Source organism: Oncorhynchus clarkii, chromosome 12 (genome assembly GCF_045791955.1).
Source record: "Oncorhynchus clarkii lewisi isolate Uvic-CL-2024 chromosome 12, UVic_Ocla_1.0, whole genome shotgun sequence".
NCBI lineage: Eukaryota > Metazoa > Chordata > Actinopteri > Salmoniformes > Salmonidae > Oncorhynchus > Oncorhynchus clarkii.
The window spans coordinates 87157732-87184032 of NC_092158.1; the positions used below are offsets into that span (position 1 = coordinate 87157732).

The following is a 26301-nucleotide window of genomic DNA, read 5'->3' on the forward strand; positions in this document are numbered from 1 at the left end:
AAAAAGAAACGTCCTCTTACTGTCAATTGCGTTTATTTTCAGCCAACTTAACTTAATGTGTAAATATTTGTATGAACATAACAAGATTCAACAACTGAGAGAACAAGTTCCACAGACACGTGACTAACAGAAATGTAATAATGTGTCCCTGAACAAAGGGGGGGGGGTCAAAATCAAAAGTAACAGTCATCATCTGGTGTGGCCACCAGCTGCATTAAGTACTGCAGTGCATCCCCTCCTCATGGACTGCACCATATTGACCAGTTATTGATGTGAGATGTTACCCCACACTTCCACCAGGCATCTGCAAGTTCCCAGACATTTCTGTGGGGAATGGCCCTAGCCCTCACCCTCCGATCCAACAGCTCCCAGACGTGCTCAACGGGATTTAGATCTGGGTTCTTCGCTGGCCATGGCAGAGCACTGACATTCCTGTCTTGCAGGAACTCACGCACAGAACGAGCAGTATGTCTGGTGGCATTGTCATGCTGGAGGGTCATGTCAGGATGAGCCTGCAGGAAGGGTACCACATGAGGGAGGAGGATGTATTCCCTGTAACGCACAGCGTTGGGATTGCCTGCAATGACAACAAGCTCAGTCCGATGATGCTGTGACACACCGCCCTAGACCATGACGGACCCTCCACCTCCAAATCGATCCCGCTCCAGAGTACAGGCCTCAGTGTAACGCTCATTCCTTTGACGATATTTGTGAATCCGACCATCACCCCTGGTGAGACACAACTGCTCCTCGTCAGTGAAGAGCACTTTTTGCCAGTCCTGTCTGGTCCAGCGACGGTGGGTTCTGGCCCTTAGGCGACGTTGTTGCCGGTGATGTCTGGTGAGGACCTGCCTTACAACAGACCTACAAGCCCTCAGTCCAGCCTCTCTCAGCCTATTGCGGACAGTCTGAGCACTGATGGAGGGATTGTGTGTTCCTGGTGTAACTCAGTCAGTTGTTATTGCCATCCTGTACCTGTCCAGCAGGTGTGATGTTCGGATGTACCGATCCTGTGCAGGTGTTGTTACATGTGGTCTGCCACTGCGAGGAAGATCAGCTGTCCGTCCTGTCTCCCTGTAGCGCTGTCTTAGGCGTCTCACAGTACAGACATTGCAATTTATTGCCCTGGCCACATCTGCAGTCCTCTCATGCCTCCCTACAGCATGCCTAAGGCACGTTCACGCAGATGATCAGGGACTCTGGGCATCTTTCTTTTGGTGTCTTTCAGAGTCAGTAGAAAGACCTCTTTAGTGTCCTAAGTTTTCATAACTGTGACCTTAATTACCTACCGTCTGTAAGCTGTTAGTGTCTTAACGACCGTTCCACAGGTGCATGTTCATCAATTGTTTATGGTTCACTGAACAAGCATGGGAAACAGTGTTTAAACACTTTACAATGAAGATCTGTGAAGTTATTTGGATTTTTACGAATTATCTTTGAAAGACAGGGTCCTGAAAAAGGGCCGTTTCTTTTTTTGCTGAGTTTATTAAAGCTCCCAAACAGTAATTATAATTCCCGTGTAAAATAACCCTTTGAGTGATTAAAATACGACCCATAATGTTTTTTTGAGGGGGGATATAATTTATAATCTCTTTTCCTCTCATGGCTAACTACCAGGAAGTTTATAAAGACAGGCTGAGTGGGCGGGGAGCTTATATTCATGAGCTGGCCTTGACTGACAGGTGTACCAGGAAGTTTATAAAGACAGGCTGAGTGGGCGGGGAGCTTATATTCATGAGCTGGCCTTGACTGACAGGTGTACCAGGAAGTTTATAAAGACAGGCTGAGTGGGCGGGGAGCTTATATTCATGAGCTGGCCTTGACTGACAGGTGTACCAGGAAGTTTATAAAGACAGGCTGAGTGGGCGGGGAGCTTATATTCATGAGCTGGCCTTGACTGACAGGTATCTTTGAATAGTTATGAAACTTGGATGCAGTGTTGCTGTAGAATCATCTCAAGCTAATTTGGTGAAAGACACAAACATGAAAAATAAATCACGCTGTAATTTTAGAAATACCGACAGTTCATTTGTTCGTTAGACATGGTGGGATCTTTTTCTGTCGGTGAAATGTAATTATGCGGGAAACTGCGGTGGAAACACATTTTTATGCGCAAATATTGATATAATAACGTATGGTCCTCCCACTACCACTCAGGTAACATGCAGGTTATTGTTGTCCTCCCACTACCACTCAGGTAACATGCAGGTTATTGTGGTCCTCCCACTACCACTCAGGTAACATGCAGGTTATTGTGGTCCTCCCACTACCACTCAGGTAACATGCAGGTTATTGTGGTCCTCCCACTACCACTCAGGTAACATGCAGGTTATTGCGGTCCTCCCACTACCACTCAGGTAACATGCAGGTTATTGTGGTCCTCCCACTACCACTCAGGTAACATGCAGGTTATTGTGGTCCTCCCACTACCACTCAGGTAACATGCAGGTTATTGTGGTCCTCCCACTACCACTCAGGTAACATGCAGGTTATTGTGGTCCTCCCACTACCACTCAGGTAACATGCAGGTTATTGTGGTCCTCCCACTACCACTCAGGTAACATGCAGGTTATTGTGGTCCTCCCACTACCACTCAGGTAACATGCAGGTTATTGTGGTCCTCCCACTACCACTCAGGTAACATGCAGGTTATTGTGGTCCTCCCACTACCACTCAGGTAACATGCAGGTTATTGAGCTACAGATTAAAGTGGTGATGATGAACTTTACAGGGAGGTGAAAGTGCACAGTGATGAGCTTGATGCTCCTTTACCGATAAATATCGACCGTCTGATTCTGGTGACGTGGTGATCGATGTTTGACTGCCATTTGTCAAATTTAAAATATTCTCGCTTCTATCCGTAATAATTTCTTGTAGACCAGCCTACCTGTACGGTATGTGTCAGCTGGTGTCTCGAGGTCAGGTGACCAGACACAACTATCAGTAGAGGTGAAGAAACCATGGAAACACTATCAACTTTTAAATTTTTATTCGGTTCATGACAACTTCAGCGTAAAAGTCCATTTTGAGTGCACTATGTCATCACACACTGATTTTTATCAGCAACAGGACCTTTTTGGTGGTAAAATACTACTGGTGGGAGAATACTACTGGTGGGAGAATACTACTGGTGGGAGAATACTACTGGTGGGAGAATACTACTGGTGGGAGAATACTACTGGTGGGAGAATACTACTGGTGGGGAAAATACTACTGGTGGGGAAAATACTACCGGTGGGAGAATACTACCGGTGGGAGAATACTACCGGTGGGAGAATACTACTGGTGGGAGAATACTACTGGTGGGAGAATACTACTGGTGGGAGAATACTACTGGTGGGAGAATACTACTGGTGGGAGAATACTACTGGTGGGAGAATACTACTGGTGGGAGAATACTACCGGTGGGAGAATACTACCGGTGGGAGAATACTACTGGTGGGAGAATACTACCGGTGGGAGAATACTACCGGTGGGAGAATACTACCGGTGGGAGAATACTACTGGTGGGAGAATACTACCGGTGGGAGAATACTACTGGTGGGAGAATACTACTGGTGGGAGAATACTACTGGTGGGAGAATACTACTGGTGGGAGAATACTACTGGTGGGGAGAATACTACCGGTGGGGAGAATACTACTGGTGGGGAAAAGTACGTTTTCTTCATGCAGATTCTAGAATATTCACATGAAAATCCGTTGCCAATTGATGGAATCCTAGCTGGTGATGTAACAAATAAATATGATACATCTCCCGTTTGGCAAGTCTCTTGTGATGCGGTTCACAGCAACACTGACGGATGTGTTGACATGACAACTGCGTTGGAGTTCTGAATGACCTTTCTAATTCTATTTGCTGACATCCTACAGTCACATTTTGGCACCAGCAGAGTAGCTGCCTCGTTATATAAGTCACGCCCCTCTGCAAACACACCTTCTCCCGTGTTGGTTACGAGGTGTAACTTATGACGATTAGGTGAGAGAATATCATGTTGCTGTTGGTGTATTAAAATGAGAGTTGGGATAATGTCCCCCTACCGCCTTAATACCCCCCCCCCCCAAGTGTTTGACATGGGGGGGGGGGGGGGGACCAGTCACTTTATTAATGTAGAAAAAACAGTCATGTTTCATACTTTGGTCGACACACTTTGAGCTGGTTTCATCCAAACATCATTCAATTTGATGAAAACATGATTTTTAACTGTTCATGACCGTTTTTAAGGGAGTTTTTGCGGAGCTCAGGTCAGTTTTGCGGATGTGAAATGTCATCCTTGGTGTGTGTGTGTTCTTGTTCTAGTTTCCAGGAGACAGACAACGCGTGGCATGGAGGCTGCTTGGCCCTGGCAGAGCTGGGGAGAAGAGGCCTGCTGGTGCCCTCTCGTCTCCCGGACGGTACGTAACAAAACCCTGCACACACAGCTAGCTAGAGCGGCGTGCGGGAGCTTCTTGTAATTTCAACTACGGCACAACATGTCGTCTGTACCTGCAAAGCAACCCCCCTCCCCTTCCCATAAACCCTCAGTCACAACAGCCATACAGAACAACAACCCTCCTTCCCATAAACCCTCAGTCACAACAGCCATACAGAACAACAACCCTCCTTCCCATAAACCCTCAGTCACAACAGCCATACAGAACAACAACCCTCCTTCCCATAAACCCTCAGTCACAACAGCCATACAGAACAACAACCCCCCTTCCCATAAACCCTCAGTCACAACAGCCATGCAGAACAACAACCCCCTGGGATAAACATGAACAGATTTTATTTTGGTAATGCTTTTTAGAATCGTATTAAATATATACAACTTATCTCACCACCATACACCTTGTAGTATACAACATTATTATAGTCACTTAAATAGTTCCACCCTTGTTCTATACAGCGTGCTGTGATCAGATGTGAAGGGTTAACATTTTATATGAAAGGCTATTTGGGTCAAGTCAGTGCAGGTGAGGAGGGTTTTCTCTGTAGCCTACCGGAGACACCATCACATGTTGGTTTTAAAACACCAGTCTTGCTTTTAGTGCTTGGTAAACATTTGATCGTCCTATAGACAGACAGGGGCGTGTCCGCGGAGGTTCAACTGTACAGCTCCACTTCCCTCCTTTACATCCTGGTCCTAGACTAGAGGCCGTGAGGGTTTTGAGCCACTGTGGACTTCCTGTTGTCTGTTGGATGGGTATTGGTTCAACTGTCACTTGGTGTTCAGCAGCAGAGAGGTCTCCTCCTCAGTGCTCTCCCTCCTCCTGTCTCCTTCACCACCTTCTTAGTCTGTCTCTGTTTGTGAGGGGCTGTAAGCCTGGTGTTTTTCCTGGCTGGGAGCTGGCTCTCTCCCCTGGCAGCTCTCTTCACCCCCCTGACTTTGGTACTAGACTGGTCAGTCTGGCCCTTGGCTGTGTGTTCCTGTTTGACCTCCTTGGAGAGGTCTGAGGTTGTGTGTTTCACCTCTCTGGCGAGGGCTGTGTGTTCCTGTTTGACCTCCTTGGAGAGGTCTGTGGTTGTGTGTTTCACCTCTCTGGCGAGGGCTGTGGTTGTGTGTTTCACCTCTCTGGCGAAGGCTGTGGTTGTGTGTTTCACCTCTCTGGTGAGGGCTGTGGTTGTTGGGGGACAGGGGCAGCCTGTTGGGCGTACTGACGGGCTGTCTGCTGCCATAGAGCTGAGGCTGGAGGAAGAGGAGAAGCTAGCCAGCTGGCAGAGAGCCAGGGCTGCAGTCTGTCTCTGTTGGTCACTGGGCTCCTTGTCTGTTTGGGTGGGAGCTGGGCTGGAGCCCTGTTGACTGAGATCCACTGCGATTAAGGTGGCCATTTTGGAGCAATGGTCTGGGTTGCCTGGTTGGACCCTAACAAACTCCCTCCCTGAGGCGGCCATTTTGGAGCAGTGATCTGGACTGCCTGGTGTGGCCCTAAGGCTCAGGTTCAGTGGCAGGTCCTCCTCCGGGTGCCTTGTTTCAGGACAGCTCCCCCTGCTGGTGAAGAGGTCTGACTCCTGGTCCTTTTTGGAGAGGTTCAGGGGCATCAAATCTTTCTCAGTGTCTTCATCATCATCTTCACCATCTCGTTCAGATGAGGAGTCGTTGCTTTCGTCAGAGGTGGAGTGCTCTGCGCGGTTGGCTGCCGACCTGAATGAGGAAGAAAGACAAATAATATGCATAAGATTAGACATCCACTGATACATCTGTATAGACTAGTTAGATTAGACATCCACTGATACATCTGTATAGACTAGTTAGATTAGATTAGACATCCACTGATACATCTGTATAGACTAGTTAGATTAGACATCCACTGATACATCTGTATAGACTAGTTAGATTAGATATCCACTGATACATCTGTATAGACTAGTTAGATTAGATATCCACTGATACATCTGTATAGACTAGTTAGATTAGATATCCACTGATACATCTGTATAGACTAGTTAGATTAGATATCCACTGATACATCTGTATAGACTAGTTAGATTAGATATCCACTGATACATCTGTATAGACTAGTTAGATTAGATATCCACTGATACATCTGTATAGACTAGTTAGATTAGATATCCACTGATACATCTGTATAGACTAGTTAGATTAGATATCCACTGATACATCTGTATAGACTAGTTAGATTAGATATCCACTGATACATCTGTATAGACTAGTTAGATTAGATATCCACTGATACATCTGTATAGACTAGTTAGATTAGATATCCACTGATACATCTGTATAGACTAGTTAGATTAGATATCCACTGATACATCTGTATAGACTAGTTAGATTAGATTAGATATCCACTGATACATCTGTATAGACTAATTAGATTAGATATCCACTGATACATCTGTATAGACTAGTTAGATTAGATATCCACTGATACATCTGTATAGACTAGTTAGATTAGATATCCACTGATACATCTGTATAGACTAGTTAGATTAGATTAGATATCCACTGATACATCTGTATAGACTAGTTAGAGCTGCAGCTGTTTTGACTGGTAAAGAGCTGTGTGAGGAGAGTGCATGTTGTTGTATCATCACTTACCCTCTTTCCATGTGCGTCATCAAGCTCTGTGGTGCGTCCTCTTTGCTCGGCTCTACTCTGATTGGCTGAGAGGCTGGCTCTGGTCCTCCTGATTGGTTGACAGGCTGTAGTTCCCCCAGGACGGTACATCTGGAACCCTCCGTAGTGTCTCTCTGGGTGAAGGGGTGTGGAGGGCTGGGTCTGTCAGGGGATCCCAAGGCAGAACACCCCTCCATGGGGCTCAGTCTGGTGGGCTTGTCTCTGCTCTGCTCCACCTGGCTGGTCCCTTCCTCCGTGGGTCTGCTGTGGGGTTCACCATGGAGCCTGGGGTGGAGGTAAAAGTCATAGTCCCTAGGTCCCAGGCCGGGACCTGGTCTTGGGTCGTACACATCCAGAGGAAAGTACCTAGAGCCTGGGAGAGGAATGGGGTGTGGGTGGTGTTGGTCCACGGGTCGGTACAGGCCATAGGGCAGTGGGAGACCGTATCTGTAGGGGTATGGAGGGATGAGAGATGGGTGGGAGTGGTCTGGGTTCATGGGTATCACAGGTCTTTGTGGGGTCTCCAGGAAGCTAGGCCGGTAGGTCTGGGAGTTTGGCCCAGAAAGGTGATGCGTCCCTGGGATGAAGTAGGGCTGGTAGAGGGGGTGGAGGGCCGGGTGGCGATCAGGAAACAGGTAGGGAGGGTACTCCGGTATTATGTGAGGTGGGAGGGGCTTCAGCGGCATGGAGGCTGCTGCCATTGGGCCCCAGGCGAAGGTGGGGTTATGGAATGATGGCATGGGCGGAGTCAGAGACGGCTCCCCTGATTGGTTGTGGGACGACTTTAGCGCGACCTCTGGGTTCTCCCGATTGGGTGTGACTTGGGAGAAGGCTGACGGGCGTGGCAAATCCTTGGCCTCTTTGACTTCCTTTGTGTCTGATTTGATCTGAATGTCTTTCCTGACTGGACTCCTACACGCCTCCTCTCTCTCTTTCTCCTTCTCTCTCTCCTCCTCCTTCTCATCCTCTCTCTCCTTCTCCTCCTCTCTCTCCTCCTTCTCCTCCTCCTTCTCTTCTCTCCTGTTCTCCACTCCTCCTCTGTGACCCTCAGGGGTTATGAGCCGCTCCACAGGAAGTGGCCCTGATTTGTCCTTCAGGGTTAAAGATGCCAGTTTGTGGTTGGCAGGGCCAGGGGTCTTGGTCTGCCTCGCTGTGTGGCCTCCTTTCTGAGACACCAGTGATATAGAATTCATACAGAGGTTGTACTTCATGTGGTTGAACAGGTGAGACTTCTCGTTGCAGGTGAACGGGCACTGGAAACACTGGTACTTGTAGGGCTTGCCTGGGGGCCGTGGGATGTAGTGAGGCCTCTTGGGCTTGCGCTCCTGAACGCTGAGCATTTTGGATCTGGTGTGTGTGTGTGTGTGCAGTTTCACTGCAAAGACAAGAGGAAGAGGTAACAGATTGATAGATTAGTTGCGCTGAACATTGATGTACATTTTTATATGCATTTCTTCACATTATGTACAATGACGCGTGTTTTAACACTGAGTTTCTTTACATCGTTAAGGATCTTTAAGGAACTGTCAGGGTAGATGGGTGTTTTAGGACCTTGTCATTAATGATCTTTAAGGAACTGTCAGGGTAGATGGGTGTTTTAGGACCTTGTCATTAATGATCTTTAAGGAAATGTCAGGGTAGATGGGTGTTTTAGGACCTTGTCATTAATGATCTTTAAGGAACTGTCAGGGTAGATGGGTGTTTTAGGACCTTGTCATTAATGATCTTTAAGGAACTGTCAGGGTAGATGGGTGTTTTAGGACCTTGTCATTAATGATCTTTAAGGAACTGTCAGGGTAGATGGGTGTTTTAGGACCTTGTCATTAATGATCTTTAAGGAAATGTCAGGGTAGATGGGTGTTTTAGGACCTTGTCATTAATGATCTTTAAGGAACTGTCAGGGTAGATGGGTGTTTTAGGACCTTGTCATTAATGATCTTTAAGGAACTGTCAGGGTAGATGGGTGTTTTAGGACCTTGTCATTAATGATCTTTAAGGAAATGTCAGGGTAGATGGGTGTTTTAGGACCTTGTCATTAATGATCTTTAAGGAACTGTCAGGGTAGATGGGTGTTTTAGGACCTTGTCATTAATGATCTTTAAGGAAATGTCAGGGTAGATGGGTGTTTTAGGACCTTGTCATTAATGATCTTTAAGGAACTGTCAGGGTAGATGGGTGTTTTAGGACCTTGTCATTAATGATCTTTAAGGAACTGTCAGGGTAGATGGGTGTTTTAGGACCTTGTCATTAATGATCTTTAAGGAACTGTCAGGGTAGATGGGTGTTTTAGGACCTTGTCATTAATGATCTTTAAGGAACTGTCAGGGTAGATGGGTGTTTTAGGACCTTGTCATTAATGATCTTTAAGGAACTGTCAGGGTAGATGGGTGTTTTAGGACCTTGTCATTAATGATCTTTAAGGAACTGTCAGGGTAGATGGGTGTTTTAGGACCTTTTCATTAATGATCTTTAAGGAACTGTCAGGGTAGATGGGTGTTTTAGGACCTTGTCATTAATGATCTTTAAGGAACTGTCAGGGTAGATGGGTGTTTTAGGACCTTGTCATTAATGATCTTTAAGGAAATGTCAGGGTAGATGGGTGTTTTAGGACCTTGTCATTAATGATCTTTAAGGAACTGTCAGGGTAGATGGGTGTTTTAGGACCTTGTCATTAATGATCTTTAAGGAAATGTCAGGGTAGATGGGTGTTTTAGGACCTTGTCATTAATGATCTTTAAGGAAATGTCAGGGTAGATGGGTGTTTTAGGACCTTGTCATTAATGATCTTTAAGGAACTGTCAGGGTAGATGGGTGTTTTAGGACCTTGTCATTAATGATCTTTAAGGAACTGTCAGGGTAGATGGGTGTTTTAGGACCTTGTCATTAATGATCTTTAAGGAACTGTCAGGGTAGATGGGTGTTTTAGGACCTTGTCATTAATGATCTTTAAGGAACTGTCAGGGTAGATGGGTGTTTTAGGACCTTGTCATTAATGATCTTTAAGGAACTGTCAGGGTAGATGGGTGTTTTAGGACCTTGTCATTAATGATCTTTAAGGAACTGTCAGGGTAGATGGGTGTTTTAGGACCTTGTCGTTAATGATCTTTAAGGAAATGTCAGGGTAGATGGGTGTTTTAGGACCTTGTCATTAATGATCTTTAAGGAACTGTCAGGGTAGATGGGTGTTTTAGGACCTTGTCATTAATGATCTTTAAGGAACTGTCAGGGTAGATGGGTGTTTTAGGACCTTGTCGTTAATGATCTTTAAGGAAATGTCAGGGTAGATGGGTGTTTTAGGACCTTGTCGTTAATGATCTTTAAGGAAATGTCAGGGTAGATGGGTGTTTTAGGACCTTGTCATTAATGATCTTTAAGGAAATGTCAGGGTAGATGGGTGTTTTAGGACCTTGTCGTTAATGATCTTTAAGGAACTGTCAGGGTAGATGGGTGTTTTAGGACCTTGTCATTAATGATCTTTAAGGAAATGTCAGGGTAGATGGGTGTTTTAGGACCTTGTCATTAATGATCTTTAAGGAACTGTCAGGGTAGATGGGTGTTTTAGGACCTTGTCGTTAATGATCTTTAAGGAACTGTCAGGGTAGATGGGTGTTTTAGGACCTTGTCGTTAATGATCTTTAAGGAAATGTCAGGGTAGATGGGTGTTTTAGGACCTTGTCGTTAATGATCTTTAAGGAAATGTCAGGGTAGATGGGTGTTTTAGGACCTTGTCATTAATGATCTTTAAGGAAATGTCAGGGTAGATGGGTGTTTTAGGACCTTGTCGTTAATGATCTTTAAGGAAATGTCAGGGTAGATGGGTGTTTTAGGACCTTGTCATTAATGATCTTTAAGGAAATGTCAGGGTAGATGGGTGTTTTAGGACCTTGTCATTAATGATCTTTAAGGAAATGTCAGGGTAGATGGGTGTTTTAGGACCTTTTCGTTAATGATCCTTTTTGTTGGAGGTTTTGTGTTAACAGCACATTCTCTCTCCCAGCGTTTTACTGAGTAGGATTAACACGGCTACTAGTCCAGTTCAACTGGTTCAGCTAGAGGAGGAGAGTAGTTAGACTAGTTTACACTGACCTCTCCTCTCTGTCTGTCTTTATCTGCTCAGGCCAAAGAAAGAAGTCCCCTCCCTAAGGACACTGCACCCCCAGGGCATATAGTCCAGTCCACACGTATACACACACACATGGATCAAGCCAAGCGTCCTAGTATGTAAATGAGGAGTGTTAACTGAGTCAAACTGGTGCCACATGGACAGGTGTGTGTGTGTGTGTGTGTGTGTGTGTGTGTGTGTGTGTGTGTGTGTGTGTGTGTGTGTGTGTGTGTGTGTGTGTGTGTGTGTGTGTGTGTGTGTGTGTGTGTGAGTAGAGGCCCTCAGGATAACCTATTCTACTAACAGTTGCTCTGTATGTTATGTTTGGAACAAGGAACAACTATCCAGCTTACACAGTATGTAAACCACCTGCATGTTATTTTTGCATAGACCATCACTGTCATGGGTGGCTGGTTATGTCTCTCTACATAGACCATCACTGTCATGGGTGGCTGGTTATGTCTCTCTACATAGACCATCACTGTCATGGGTAGCTGGTTATGTCTCTCTACATAGACCATCACTGTCATGGGTAGCTGGTTATGTCTCTCTACATAGACCATCACTGTCATGGGTGGCTGGTTATGTCTCTCTACATAGACCATCACTGTCATGGGTGGCTGGTTATGTCTCTCTACATAGACCATCACTGTCATGGGTGGCTGGTTATGTCTCTACATAGACCATCACTGTCATGGGTGGCTGGTTATGTCTCTACATAGACCATCACTGCCATGGGTAGCTGGTTATGTCTCTACATAGACCATCACTGTCATGGGTAGCTGGTTATGTCTCTCTACATAGACCATCACTGTCATGGGTAGCTGGTTATGTCTCTCTACATAGACCATCACTGTCATGGGTAGCTGGTTATGTCTCTCTACATAGACCATCACTGTCATGGGTGGCTGGTTATGTCTCTCTACATAGACCATCACTGTCATGGGTAGCTGGTTATGTCTCTCTACATAGACCATCACTGTCATGGGTAGCTGGTTATATCTCTACATAGACAATCACTGTCATGGGTAGCTGGTTATGTCTCTACATAGACCATCACTGTCATCGGTGGCTGGTTATGTCTCTCTACATAGACCATCACTGTCATGGGTGGTTGGTTATGTCTCTCTACATAGACCATCACTGTCATGGGTGGCTGGTTATGTCTCTACATAGACCATCACTGTCATGGGTGGCTGGTTATGTCTCTACATAGACCATCACTGTCATGGGTGGCTGGTTATGTCTCTACATAGACCATCACTGTCATGGGTAGCTGGTTATGTCTCTCTACATAGACCATCACTGTCATGGGTAGCTGGTTATGTCTCTCTACATAGACCATCACTGTCATGGGTAGCTGGTTATGTCTCTCTACATAGACCATCACTGTCATGGGTGGCTGGTTATGTCTCTCTACATAGACCATCACTGTCATGGGTGGCTGGTTATGTCTCTACATAGACCATCACTGTCATGGGTAGCTGGTTATGTCTCTACATAGACCATCACTGTCATGGGTAGCTGGTTATGTCTCTACATAGACCATCACTGTCATGGGTGGCTGGTTATGTCTCTACATAGACCATCACTGTCATGGGTAGCTGGTTATGTCTCTCTACATAGACCATCACTGTCATGGGTGGCTGGTTATGTCTCTACATAGACCATCACTGTCATGGGTAGCTGGTTATGTCTCTACATAGACCATCACTGTCATGGGTGGCTGGTTATGTCTCTACATAGACCATCACTGTCATGGGTAGCTGGTTATGTCTCTCTACATAGACCATCACTGTCATGGGTAGCTGGTTATGTCTCTCTACATAGACCATCACTGTCATGGGTGGCTGGTTATGTCTCTCTACATAGACCATCACTGTCATGGGTGGCTGGTTATGTCTCTCTACATAGACCATCACTGTCATGGGTAGCTGGTTATATCTCTACATAGACCATCACTGTCATGGGTAGCTGGTTATGTCTCTACATAGACCATCACTGTCATCGGTGGCTGGTCATGTCTCTACATAGACCATCACTGTCATGGGTGGCTGGTTATGTCTCTACATAGACCATCACTGCCATGGGTGGTTGGTTATGTCTCTCTACATAGGCCATCACTGTCTCGGGTAGCTGGTTATGTCTCTACATAGACCATCACTGTCATGGGTAGCTGGTTATGTCTCTACATAGTCCATCACTGTCATGGGTAGCTGGTTATGTCTCTCTACATAGACCATCACTGTCATGGGTGGCTGGTTATGTCTCTACATAGACCATCACTGTCATGGGTGGCTGGTTATGTCTCTACATAGACCATCACTGTCATGGGTGGCTGGTTATGTCTCTACATAGACCATCACTGTCATGGGTAGCTGGTTATGTCTCTACATAGACCATCACTGTCATGGGTGGCTGGTTATGTCTCTACATAGACCATCACTGTCATGGGTGGCTGGTTATGTCTCTACATAGACCATCACTGTCATGGGTGGCTGGTTATGTCTCTACATAGGTAGACCCCATCACGCCTAGACTCATGTCCTATAGTAGGTATGGATGCTTGTGTGTCTCTCTCTCCTGTATATCTATCTATCCTGTATCTGTCTAGGTAGGCAGGAGAGTCGCTGGACTAGGCATCATGTAGGCAGGAGAGTCGCTGGATTAGGCATCATGTAGGCAGGAGAGTCGCTAGACTAGGCATCATGTAGGCAGGAGAGTCGCTAGACTAGGCATCATGTAGGCAGGAGAGTCGCTAGACTAGGCATCATGTAGGCAGGAGAGTCGCTAGACTAGGCATCATGTAGGCAGGAGAGTCGCTGGACTAGGCATCATGTAGGCAGGAGAGTTGCTAGACTAGGCATCATGTAGTCAGGTAAGCAGAGCAGGAGATCAGTAGGCATCATCCAGGCAGGTAGGTAGAGCAGGAGATCAGTAGGCATCATCCAGGCAGGTAGGCAGAGCAGGAGATCAGTAGGCATCATCCAGGCAGGTAGGCAGAGCAGGAGATCAGTAGGCATCATCCAGGCAGGTAGGCAGAGCAGGAGATCAGTTGGCATCATCCAGGCAGGTAGGCAGAGCAGGAGATCAGTAGGTAGACCAGGAGATCAGTAGGCATCATCCAGGCAGGTAGGCAGAGCAGGAGATCAGTTGGCATCATCCAGGCAGGTAGGCAGAGCAGGAGATCAGTTGGCATCATCCAGGCAGGTAGGCAGAGCAGGAGATCAGTAGGTAGACCTCACCCTGCCTAGTAGACCTGGAGGGCATGTAGCGACACGCTTCTCTCTCTCTGTCTCTCTCTCCCTCACTAAACTGCCTGCCTGAAGGCGTGGGAACCGAAAGGCACCTGTTTCCCATGACTACACCTGTGCTGCAGCGGGATGCAGTGATACGTGGCTCTGGGCACACGGGCACGGCACTACTACAGCGGGCTAGTCAGCTAGGCTCAGACACATCTCCTTATCTGATGAGCTCATCACACCACCTTGTAGAGAGAGTGTGACTGGCCTTCTGACAGCATGGGCTTCCCGGAGAGACTGTTACTCAGGAGTCAGGGACTTACTTACAGGGAAAATCTGTGTGTGTGTGTGTGTGTGTGTGCGCGTAGTAAACTGACACAGCAACGGCGAACGACAACTAGGATGCAGCAGAAAACAGGGGCTTCATACACATCTAAATAGGAACTGGTATTCAAATGAGAACCGTGTCAGTTTAACGAGGTTATAACAAATCAGATGTTTTCCTTTCAGAAAGAGCTGTCACCTAAGGCCCTGTCTTCAGGTTAGGATACACACACACACACACGGTTCAGGGCTCCGCCTAAAGAGAGTGAACCGTTCCGTCACACACTGTCGCAAGAAGTCGTCTCTCAGGTTCCTGCTCAGGTGTGGTGTAGAACGGAACGCCACTCCCTTCTCAAGAAGAGAAATCGGTTGCAAAACCTTGTTGGTTGTAATATCTTGCTATCATTACCTGGAACAGAGCTACCACTCCGTCTACCAGACACAAAGACCCTCACAGAAATGGAGCCAACACTCCGTCTACCAGACACAGACCCTCACAGAAACAGAGCCACCACTCAGTCTACCAGACACAAAGACCCTCACAGAAACGGAGCCACCACTCAGTCTACCAGACACAAAGACCCTCACAGGAACAGAGCCACCACTCCGACAAAGACCCTCACAGAAACGGAGGCAACACTCCGTCTACCAGACACAAAGACCCTCACAGAAACAGAGCCAACCCTCTGTCTACCAGACACAAAGACCCTCACAGAAACAAGTCTGTTTTCTTATGTTTTCCCAACTCAAACCCTCTCCTCCGTATCTTACCAGGTGTTCTTAGTAAACACCTGGTTAATCTAACCAACAACATGTTGTGATCAGTTCCATATGATGTGATCCACTTCCTCTGTCTCAGACATAACAAGCCAGTGTTGAGGTCGGGGTCAGGTGTGTTTGTGGGTCTGTCCGTCAGTACCATGCAGGCAGTAGGTTATGAGAACACACAGGTAACAGGTGGCCCAACAGGTGCACAGTCTCACCTCGCCCTAAAATACACCTGTAGACTCCGCTTCACATGTAAACCCCCCCCACACACTGAACCACAGACCGGTTACAAGCTACCATTCAGCTGGATATGCAGAAAATAAATAACGGCTTGTCATGATGGCGTTCACCAACTGCCGTTTCTCTTGAGCGGTTAAACCCGTGGCAGTTAGGTAGTGAGAAAGCAGTCTTACCTGCTCTGTTTGTGAGGACGCCCGTTCCAGAGTGTGGGAGCATCGGCCAGTGGCTCTGCGACCGTGTCTCCAGTAGTGTCCCAAGTGTGTGTGTGTGCTCTGCTGCCTGGTCTGTGGTGAGTGTTGATCTGACTTCCTGTCTGTGAGGTCTTACCTGTCCTGTTACCTTGGACTAGTTTACCTCGGGGGGCGGAGCCTACTTTATCCCAACAGTAGCAGTAGGGCCCTGAGTGGGCGTGGTCTCCAGCAGCAGTAGAGCCCTGAGGGGGCGTGGCCTCCAACAGAAACAGTCGGGCCCTCAGGCAACATCCATCCTAGCTGAATATTAGTCAGGCCCCGAGACACCATTTACATGATGGGAGAAAACAAACTATCTGTCTCTGTCTGTCCATCTCTGTTTTCTCTCTCCCTCCCTCCCTCCCTGTCTGTCTCCCTCCCTCCCTGTCTCTCTCCCTCCCTGTCTGTCTGTCTGTCTGTCTCCCTCCCTGTCGCTCTCCCTCCCTCCCTGTCTCTCTCTCTCTCTCCCTCCCTCCCTGTCTCTCTCTCTCCCTCCCTCCCTCCCTGTCTCTCTCTCTCCCTCCCTCCCTCCCTGTCTCTCTCTCTCCCTCCCTCCCTCCCTGTCTCTCTCTCTCCCTCCCTGTCTCTCTCCCTCCCTCCCTCCCTCCCTCCCTCCCTCCCTCCCTCCCTCCCTCCCTCGCTCCCTGTCTCTCTCTCCCTCCCTCCCTGTCTCTCCCTCTCCCTCCCTCCCTCCCTGTCTCTCTCTCTCCCTCCCTCCCTCCCTGTCTCTCTCTCCCTCCCTGTCTCTCCCTCCCTCCCTCTCTCTCTCTCCCTCCCTCCCTCCCTCCCTCCCTCCCTCCCTCCCTCCCTCCCTCCCTGTCTGTCTCCGTCCCTCCGTGTCTCCCTGTCTCCCTCACTGTCTCCCTGTCTCCCTCCCTCCCTCCCTGTCTCCCTGTCTCTCTCCCTCCCTGTCTCTCTCCCTCCCTGTCTCTCTCCCTCCCTGTCTCTCTCTCCCTCCCTGTCTCTCTCTCCCTCCCTGTCTCTCTCTCCCTCCCTGTCTCTCTCTCCCTCCGTCTCTCTCCCTGTCTCTCTCTCTCTCCCTGTCTCTCTCTCTCTCCCTGTCTCTCTCCCTCCCTGTCTCTCTCTCCCTCCCTGTCTTTCTCTCTCTCCCTGTCTCTCTCTCTCTCTCCCTGTCTCTCTCTCTCTCTCTCTCCCTGTCTCTCTCTCTCTCTCCCTGTCTCTCTCCCTGTCTCTCTCCCTGTCTCTCTCCCTGTCTCTCTCCCTCCGTCTCTCTCCCTCCCTGTCTCCCTCTCTCCCTCTGTCTCCCTCCCTCTCTGTCTCCCTCCCTGTCTCTCTCCCTGTCTCTCTCTCTCTCCCTCCCTGTCTCTCTCTCTCCCTCCATGTCTCTCTCTCTCTCCCTCCCTGTCTCTCTCTCTCACTCCCTGTCTCTCTCTCTCCCTCCCTGCCGCTCTCCCTCCCTGTCTCTCTCCCTCCCTGTCTCTCTCCCTCCCTCCCTGTCTCTCTCCCTGTCTCTCTCCCTCCCTGTCCTTGTTCTCCTTCCTGGGAAACACAACATGGGCATTAAGGTGGGAAGGACAAAGCTGAGACATACTTCTCTTAAATACGCCATCATGAATTGAGCAAAGTGTTTTAACAGAAGTTCCCACAACATCCCGAGGCAATAATGGGAAAAGGTCATTTTGCATTCAGGCAAATAAGGGTGTTGGCTGTGGTGTTGACCTCTACCTGTCACTGTATGACAGCGCCAGTCTTTTTAATGTCCAGTGTCAACATTGAAAAAGAATGACCTCAAACTTTATCTTAGTTTATCTAGTTTTAAAGCCCAAATCCAACAGTTTTTTTGTATTACATTTTTTTTACACGTGAACGAGCGCATACACGCTAGAATTATAAAGAAACCGTACGGCGTACACGTCTGTCTTCCTCGTTCCTACTGGAAGCACTGCTGCTAGTGAGTGGATAAACTGACAGAAAATACACTTTGTGCATTAAGTCTGGAGTTAACATGTACAGTCAAAGATGTGTCTATTTAGTGTTGATCAGTTCAGCTGCCGGTACCAATAATACATATTTAAATACGTTCTACCTGTTTCCCTGTTTCCCTGTTTACCTGTTTCCCTGTTTCCCTGTCTCCCTTTCTACATGTTTCCCTGTTTACCTGTTTACCTGTTTACCTGTCTACCTGTTTCCCTGTATCCTTGTCTACCTGTCTACCTGTCTCCCTGTTTCCCTGTTTCCCGTCTACCTGTCTACCCGTCTACCTGTTTACCTGTTTACCCGTCTACCTGTTTACCCGTTTACCCGTCTACCTGTTTACCTGTTTACCCATTTCCCCGTCTACCTGTTTACCCGTCTACCCGTTTATCTGTCTACCCGTTTACCTGTCTACCCGTTTACCTGTCTACCTGTTTCCCTGTTTACCCGTCTACCTGTTTACCCATCTACCTGTCTACCTGTTTACCCTTTTACCCGTCTACCCGTTTACCCGTTTACCTGTTTCCCTGTTTACCCGTTTCCCTGTCTACCTGTTTCCCTGTTTACCCGTCTACCTGTTTACCCATCTACCTGTTTTACCCGTCTACCTGTTTTACCCGTCTACCTGTTTACCCGTTTCCCTGTTTACCCGTCTACCTGTATACCTGTCTACCTGTCTACCTGTTTCCCTGTTTCCCTGTTTACCTGTTTACCTGTCTACCTGTTTCCCTGTTTACCTGTTTCCCTGTTTACCTGTTTACCCGTCTACCTGTTTACCCGTCTACCTGTTTCCCTGTTTACCCGTCTACCTGTTTACCCGTCTACCTGTTTCCCCGTTTACCCGTCTACCTGTTTCCCCGTTTACCCGTCTACCTGTTTACCCGTCTACCTGGTTCCCCGTTTACCCGTTTACCCGTCTACCTGTTTACCCGTCTACCTGTTTACCTGTCTACCTGTTTACCTGTCTACCTGTCTACCTGTTTCCCTGTCTACCTGTTCACCTGTTTCCCTGTTTACCCGTCTACCTGTTTACCCATCTACCTGTTTTACCCGTCTACCTGTTTTACCCGTCTACCTGTTTACCCGTTTCCCTGTTTACCCGTCTACCTGTCTACCTGTTTCCCTGTTTACCTGTTTACCTGTCTACCTGTCTACCTGTTTCCCTGTTTACCTGTTTCCCTGTTTACCTGTTTACCCGTCTACCTGTTTACCCGTCTACCCGTTTACCCGTCTACCTGTTTCCCCGTCTACCTGTTTACCCGTCTACCTGTTTCCCCGTTTACCCGTCTACCTGTTTACCCGTCTACCTGTTTCCCCGTTTACCCGTTTCCCCGTTTACCCGTCTACCTGTTTACCCGTCTACCTGGTTCCCCGTTTACCCGTCTACCTGTTTACCCGTCTACCTGTTTACCTGTCTACCTGTTTACCTGTTTACCTGTCTACCTGTCTACCTGTTTACCTGTCTACCTGTCTACCTGTTTCCCTGTCTACCTGTTTACCTGTTTACCTGTCTACCTGTTTACCTGTTTACCTGTTTCCCTGTTTTCCCTGTCTACCTGTCTACCTGTTTACCTGTTTACCCGTCTACCTGTTTACCCGTCTACCTGGTTCCCCGTTTACCCGTCTACCTGTTTACCCGTCTACCTGTTTACCTGTCTACCTGTTTACCTGTTTACCTGTCTACCTGTCTACCTGTTTACCTGTCTACCTGTCTACCTGTTTCCCTGTCTACCTGTTTACCTGTTTACCTGTCTACCTGTTTACCTGTTTACCTGTTTCCCTGTTTTCCCTGTCTACCTGTTTACCTGTTTACCCGTCTACCTGTTTACCCGTCTAAATGTAATATTTCAGTTTTATTTAGTTAATTAGCTAAAATGTTGAAAAACCTGTTTTTGCGTTATCATTATGGGGTATTGTGTGTAGATTGATGAGGGGGGGGAACTATTTAATCCATTTTAAAATAAGGCTGTAACGTAACAATGTGGTAAAAGTCAAGGGGTCTGAATACTTTCTGAATGCACTGTACATTTAAAAAATGTTTTTAAAATGTAATCTTTATTTAACCAGTTAAGAACAAATTCTTATTTTCAATGACGGCCTGGGAACAGTGGGTTAACTGCCTGTTCAGGGGCAGAACGACAGATTTTGTACCTTGTCAGCTCGGGGGTTTGAACTTGCAACCTTCCGGTAACTAGTCCAACGCTCTTAACCACTAGGCTACCCTGCCGCCCCATAGCGAACACAGCACGCTCTCTACTCCAGCACGCAAAGTTGGACTCTGTTGAATGTGATTTCGGCCCGAGGTAGTTTACACACAGCTGTTATCAGCTTTCATTTCTGATGAGTCATGTCTCAATGCTTTTCCCTCTCCACTTCTCAGGTAGGTTGAATCAGATAATTAGATTGTGTAGAATGTGGGCAACACTAGTTGAGATGATGTCATTTCAACAAGTTTTGCCTTGGTCAGATGCCGTACACAGTCATAGGAGTGGAAGCTGCTAATTCTACCACAGGTGGACAGGCAGAGAGACGAGGGTAGAGAGGTGGAGGGATGAGGGCAGAGAGACGAGGGTAGAGAGGTGGAGGGATGAGGGCAGAGAGACGAGGGTAGAGAGGTGGAGGGATGAGGGTAGAGAGGTGGAGGGATGAGGGTAGAGAGGTGGAGGGATGAGGGTAGAGAGGTGGAGGGATGAGGGCACAGTCATAGGAGTGGAAGCTGCTCATTCCACCACAGGTGGACAGGCAGAGAGACGAGGGTAGAGAGGGTAGAGAGGTGGAGGGATGAGGGCAGAGAGGTGGAGGGATGAGGGCAGAGAGGTGGAGGGATGAGGGCAGAGAGGTGGAGGGATGAGGGCAGAGAGGTGGAGGGATGAGGGCACAGTCATAGGAGTGGAAGCTGCTCATTCCACCACAGGTGGACAGGCAGAGAGACGAGGGTAGAGAGGGTAGAGAGGGTAGAGAGGTGGAGGGATGAGGGCAGAGAGGTGGAGGGATGAGGGCAGAGAGGTGGAGGGATGAGGGCAGAGAGGTGGAGGGATAAGGGCAGAGAGGTGGAGGGATGAGGGCAGAGAGGTGGAGGGATGAGGGCAGAGAGGTGGAGGGATGAGGGCAGAGAGGTGGAGGGATGAGGGCACAGTCATAGGAGTGGAAGCTGCTCATTCCACCACAGCGGTTAAAAGGATGAAAGGGGTTTTCTCAGTAAAAGATGTGAGAGGTGTTGGTTCACAGCGACACCGTTAACCCCACCAGTCTCTCAGTGTCTTGTATTAGAGTGAACCCCAGAGGCCAGGGCCAATGAGGCGAGGACAGGAACAGGATCTGATAGGTGGCATGACTTTAGAATCCCACATGAACTACAAGCTGCCATGGTGATACAACTGTTGTCAGGGGAGATGGACAAGCCTATGATGTGATTGGACTAATGGATTTAGTAAACCAGTAATAATACATTATAATACAGCTGTGTGTCATTTACACCAAAACGACAATCACACGGAGTAATATATCACTTTATTAATGACCGACATGTGAAGTTGTAATGAACTGACTATAAACTACTTCTGAACTGTTTAAGATGTTATCTTTGTCTGTCGACTACTCATTTGTCTTTCTCTCCCTCCCCCTTCTCTCTCCTTCTCTCTCCCTCCTCCCCTTCTCTCTCTCTCTCCCCTTCTCTCTCTCTGTCTCTCTCCCCCTTCTCTATCTCTGTCTCTCTCCCCCTTCTCTATCTCTCCCTGATCTCTCCCTCCCTCTCTCTCTCTCTCTCTCCCCCTTCTCCCTTCTCTCTCTCTCTCCCCTTCTCTCTCTCTGTCTCTCTCCCCCTTCTCTCTCTCTCTCCCTTCTCTCTCTCTCTCTCCCTTCTCTCCCTCTCTCTCCCTTCTCTCTCTCTCTCTCCCTTCTCTCTCTCTCTCTCTCTCTCCCTTCTCTCCCTCTCTCTCCCTTCTCTCCCTCTCTCTCCCTTCTCTCTCTCTCTCTCCCTCCCTCTCTCTCTCTCTCCCTGATCTCTCTCTCCCTCCAGTGGTGCCTCTGATCCTGAAGGCCTTGGTCTATGATGAAAAGAGAGGAGCGTGTAGCGTTGGTTCTAACGTACGAGATGCAGCCTGCTACGTCTGCTGGGCCTTTGCCAGGGCCTACGAACCCACCGAGCTGAAGCCCTTCGTCACGCAGATCGCCTGGTAACACTCCTCTACTTCTTCATCATCTTCCTCCTCTGTCTCTCTGACCCCGGTCGGGGTCAATTACGTTTTTAATTCGCTCAGTTCAGTTAGTGAATTGATGTCAATTGAAGATTTGTGTGAAAACTTGTGCATCTCAAGGTAGGATTCTGCCCTAATAATAGAGAGGGTTAAACATGGGCTTTTAGATTACAGAATGTTTTATTGAACCTTTATTTAACTAGGCAGGTCAGTTAAGAACAAATTCTTATTTACATTGACGGTCTAGGAACAGTGGGTTAACTGCCTGTTCAGGGGCAGAACAACAGAGTTTTACCTTGTCAGCTCGGGGATTCAATCTAGCAACCTTTCGGTTGGCCCACTAGACTACCTGCTGCCTCTCTAAACACTAGACTACCTGCTGCCCCTACACTCTAACCACTAGACTACCTGCTGCCCCACCACTCTAACCACTAGACTACCTGCTGCCCCATCACTCTAACCACTAGACTACCTGCTGCCCCACCACTCTAACCACTAGACTACCTGCTGCCCCACCACTCTAACCACTAGACTACCTGCTGCCCCTACACTCTAACCACTAGACTACCTGCTGCCCCACCACTCTAACCACTAGACTACCTGCTGCCCCACCACTCTAACCACTAGACTACCTGCTGCCTCTCTAACCACTAGACTACCTGCTGCCCCACCACTCTAACCACTAGACTACCTGCTGCCCCACCACTCTAACCACTAGACTACCTGCTGCCCCACCACTCTAACCACTAGACTACCTGCTGCCTCTCTAACCACTAGACTACCTGCTGCCCCACCACTCTAACCACTAGACTACCTGCTGCCCCACCACTCTAACCACTAGACTACCTGCTGCCCCACCACTCTAACCACTAGACTACCTGCTGCCTCTCTAACCACTAGGTTACCTGCCTCCCCTACACTCTAACCACTAGACTACCTGCTGCCTCTCTAACCACTAGGTTACCTGCCTCCCCTACACTCTAACCACTAGGCTACCTGCTGCCCCGGCCAAATATAGTCCCACAAACACACTTCACTTCAAGATCTCATTAGAATTGTCCTTAGTAGTTGACAGCAGCATAAATAACAGTCACTACATTGAGGTTAGTCAAGTTAGATAAAGCATCCCAGTTGTTGACGGCTGTGGACAGAGAGATGTAAAGACAGCTATATAGAGATACCATGACCTACATGACACCTATGAATAGACCACAGGCCTTTAGTGTCACAGCTGAATAGACCACAGGCCTTTAGTGTCACAGCTGAATAGACCACAGGCCTTTAGTGTCACAGCTGAATAGACCACAGGCCTTTAGTGTCACAGATGAATAGACCACAGGCCTTTAGTGTCACAGATGAATAGACCACAGGCCTTTAGTGTCACAGCTGAATAGACCACAGGCCTTTAGTATCACAGATGAATAGACCACAGGCCTTTAGTGTCACAGATGAATAGACCACAGGCCTTTAGTATCACAGATGAATAGACCACAGGCCTTTAGTGTCACAGCTGAATAGACCACAGGCTTTTAGTGTCACAGCTGAATAGACCACAGGCCTTTAGTGTCACAGCTGAATAGACCACAGGCCTTTAGTGTCACAGCTGAATAGACCACAGGCCTTTAGTGTCACAGCTGAATACACCACAGGCCTTTAGTGTCACAGCTGAATAGACCACAGGCCTTTAGTGTCACAGATGAATAACCCACAGGCCTTTAGTGTCACAGCTGAATAGACCACAGGCCTTTAGTGTCACAGCTGAATACACCACAGGCCTTTAGTGTCACAGATGAATAGACCACAGGCCTTTAGTGTCACAGCTGAATACACCACAGGCCTTTAGTGTCACAGATGAATAGACCACAGGCCTTTAGTGTCACAGCTGAATACACCACAGGCCTTTAGTGTCACAGCTGAATACACCACAGGCCTTTAGTGTCACAGCTGAATAGACCACAGGCCTTTAGTGTCACAGCTGAATACACCACAGGCCTTTAGTGTCACAGATGAATAGACCACAGGCCTTAGCGCTGATGAAACCAGGTTAAACAAGGATTTTTAAGCCTTGAGACAAATGAGACATGGATTGTTGTATGTGTTGCCATTCAGAGGGTGAATGGGCAAGACTAAAGATTTATGTGCCTTTGTACGGGGTATGGTAGTAGGTGCCAGGCGCACCGGTTTGTGTCAAGAACTGCAACACTGCTGGGTTTTTCCCGTGTGTATCAAGAATGGTCCACCACCCAAAGGACAACCAACTTGACACAACTGTGGGAAGCACTGGAGTCAACATTGGCCAGCATCCCTGTGGAACGCTTTCAACACCTTGTAGAGTCAACATGGGCCAGCATCCCTGTGGAACACTTTCAACACCTTGTGGAGTCAACATGGGCCAGCATCCCTGTGGAACGCTTTCAACACCTTGTAGAGTCAACATGGGCCAGCATCCCTGTGGAACGCTTTCAACACCTTGTGGAGTCAACATGGGCCAGCATCCCTGTGGAACGCTTTCGACACCTTGTAGAGTCAACATGGGCCAGCATCCCTGTGGAACACTTTCAACACCATGTAGAGTCTGTGGCCCGACGAATTGAGGCTGTTCTGAGGGCGAAAGGTCTTATTAGGAGTCAATATTAGGAAGGTGTTCTTAATGTTTTGTAAACTCAGTGTAGCTGCCTGTTTCAAATTGTTTTAGGATGCAATTTTTGTTGTTGATTTTTGTATTTGTTGTTGTTGTGAATAAGAGCGTTGTCTCATGTCCCCATCTACACAAGGCTACTAGGCTACTTCTGCCTTCTTGCTATGCGATACTTCACCCACTACAAAACACTGTAATACCTCAACGAATACGCATTTTTACATGATCTCAGAATACGTTGTATGAACTCCTCATCCCCAGTAACAACTGTATCATATGTACTGGGGTCGTTATCGTACTCCCCAGTAACAACGGTATCATATGTACTGGGGTCGTTATCGTACTCCCCAGTAACAACGGTATCATATGTACTGGGGTCGTTATCGTAGTTCCCAGTAACAACGGTATCATATGTACTGGGGTCGTTATCGTAGTTCCCAGTAACAACAGTATCATATGTACTGGGGTCGTTATCATACTCCCCAGTAACAACAGTATCATATGTACTGGGGTCGTAGTTCCCAGTAACAATGGTATCATATGTACTGGGGTCGTTATCGTAGTCCCCAGTAACAACGGTATCATATGTACTGGGGTCGTAGTTCCCAGTAACAACGGTATCATATGTACTGGGGTCGTTATCGTAGTTCCCAGTAACAACGGCATTGTATGTACTGGGGTCGTTATCGTAGTTCCCAGTAACAACGGCATTGTATGTACTGGGGTCGTTATCGTAGTTCCCAGTAACAACGGTATCATATGTACTGGGGTCGTAGTTCCCAGTAACAACGGTATCATATGTACTGGGGTCGTAGTTCCCAGTAACAACGGTATCAAATGTACTGGGGTCGTAGTTCCCAGTAACAGCGGTATCATATGTACTGGGGTCGTAGTTCCCACTAACAACGGCATCATATGTACTGGGGTCGTAGTTCCCACTAACAACGGCATCATATGTACTGGGGTCGTTATCGTAGTTCCCAGTAACAACGGCATCGTATGTACTGGGGTCGTAGTTCCCAGTAACAACAGTATCATATGTACTGGGGTCGTAGTTCCCAGTAACAATGGTATCATATGTACTGGGGTCGTTATCGTAGTCCCCAGTAACAACGGTATCATATGTACTGGGGTCGTAGTTCCCAGTAACAACGGTATCATATGTACTGGGGTCGTTATCGTAGTTCCCAGTAACAACGGCATTGTATGTACTGGGGTCGTTATCGTAGTTCCCAGTAACAACGGCATTGTATGTACTGGGGTCGTTATCGTAGTTCCCAGTAACAACGGTATCATATGTACTGGGGTCGTAGTTCCCAGTAACAACGGTATCATATGTACTGGGGTCGTAGTTCCCAGTAACAACGGTATCAAATGTACTGGGGTCGTAGTTCCCAGTAACAGCGGTATCATATGTACTGGGGTCGTAGTTCCCACTAACAACGGCATCATATGTACTGGGGTCGTTATCGTAGTTCCCAGTAACAACGGCATCGTATGTACTGGGGTCGTAGTTCCCAGTAACAACAGTATCATATGTACTGGGGTCGTTATCGTAGTTCCCAGTAAC

General features: G+C 47.8%; 2 protein-coding genes across 2 annotated transcripts in view; one reads left to right on the top strand and one right to left on the bottom strand.

The window, feature by feature from the left end:
* Positions 1-26301, top strand: part of LOC139422340 (tubulin-specific chaperone D-like) — a 79569-nt gene that overhangs the window by 24582 nt on the left and 28686 nt on the right. The window contains exons 14-15 of the mRNA XM_071173539.1: positions 4299-4393; positions 21916-22072. Coding sequence (XP_071029640.1) covers positions 4299-4393; positions 21916-22072 — 252 coding nt within the window. The remainder of the gene's footprint in view (positions 1-4298; positions 4394-21915; positions 22073-26301) is intronic.
* LOC139422339 (zinc finger protein 750-like) lies at positions 5211-16002 on the bottom strand. The gene is made up of 3 exons (XM_071173538.1): positions 15906-16002; positions 7039-8431; positions 5211-6123 (listed from the first exon to the last, which is right to left on the bottom strand). The coding sequence occupies exons 1-3, from the start codon at positions 15946-15948 to the stop codon at positions 5211-5213; spliced, it is 2349 nt and encodes a 782-aa protein (XP_071029639.1). The 5' UTR covers positions 15949-16002.

Coding starts and splice junctions, on each gene's coding strand:
- LOC139422339 (XM_071173538.1), bottom strand. CDS start 15,948: ATGCTCCCACACTCTGGAACGGGCGTCCTCACAAACAGAGCAG. Junction 8,432..15,905: donor CGTCCTCACAAACAGAGCAG/GTAAGACTGCTT, acceptor TTGTCTTTGCAG/TGAAACTGCACACACACACA. Junction 6,124..7,038: donor ATGACGCACATGGAAAGAGG/GTAAGTGATGAT, acceptor TTCCTCATTCAG/GTCGGCAGCCAACCGCGCAG.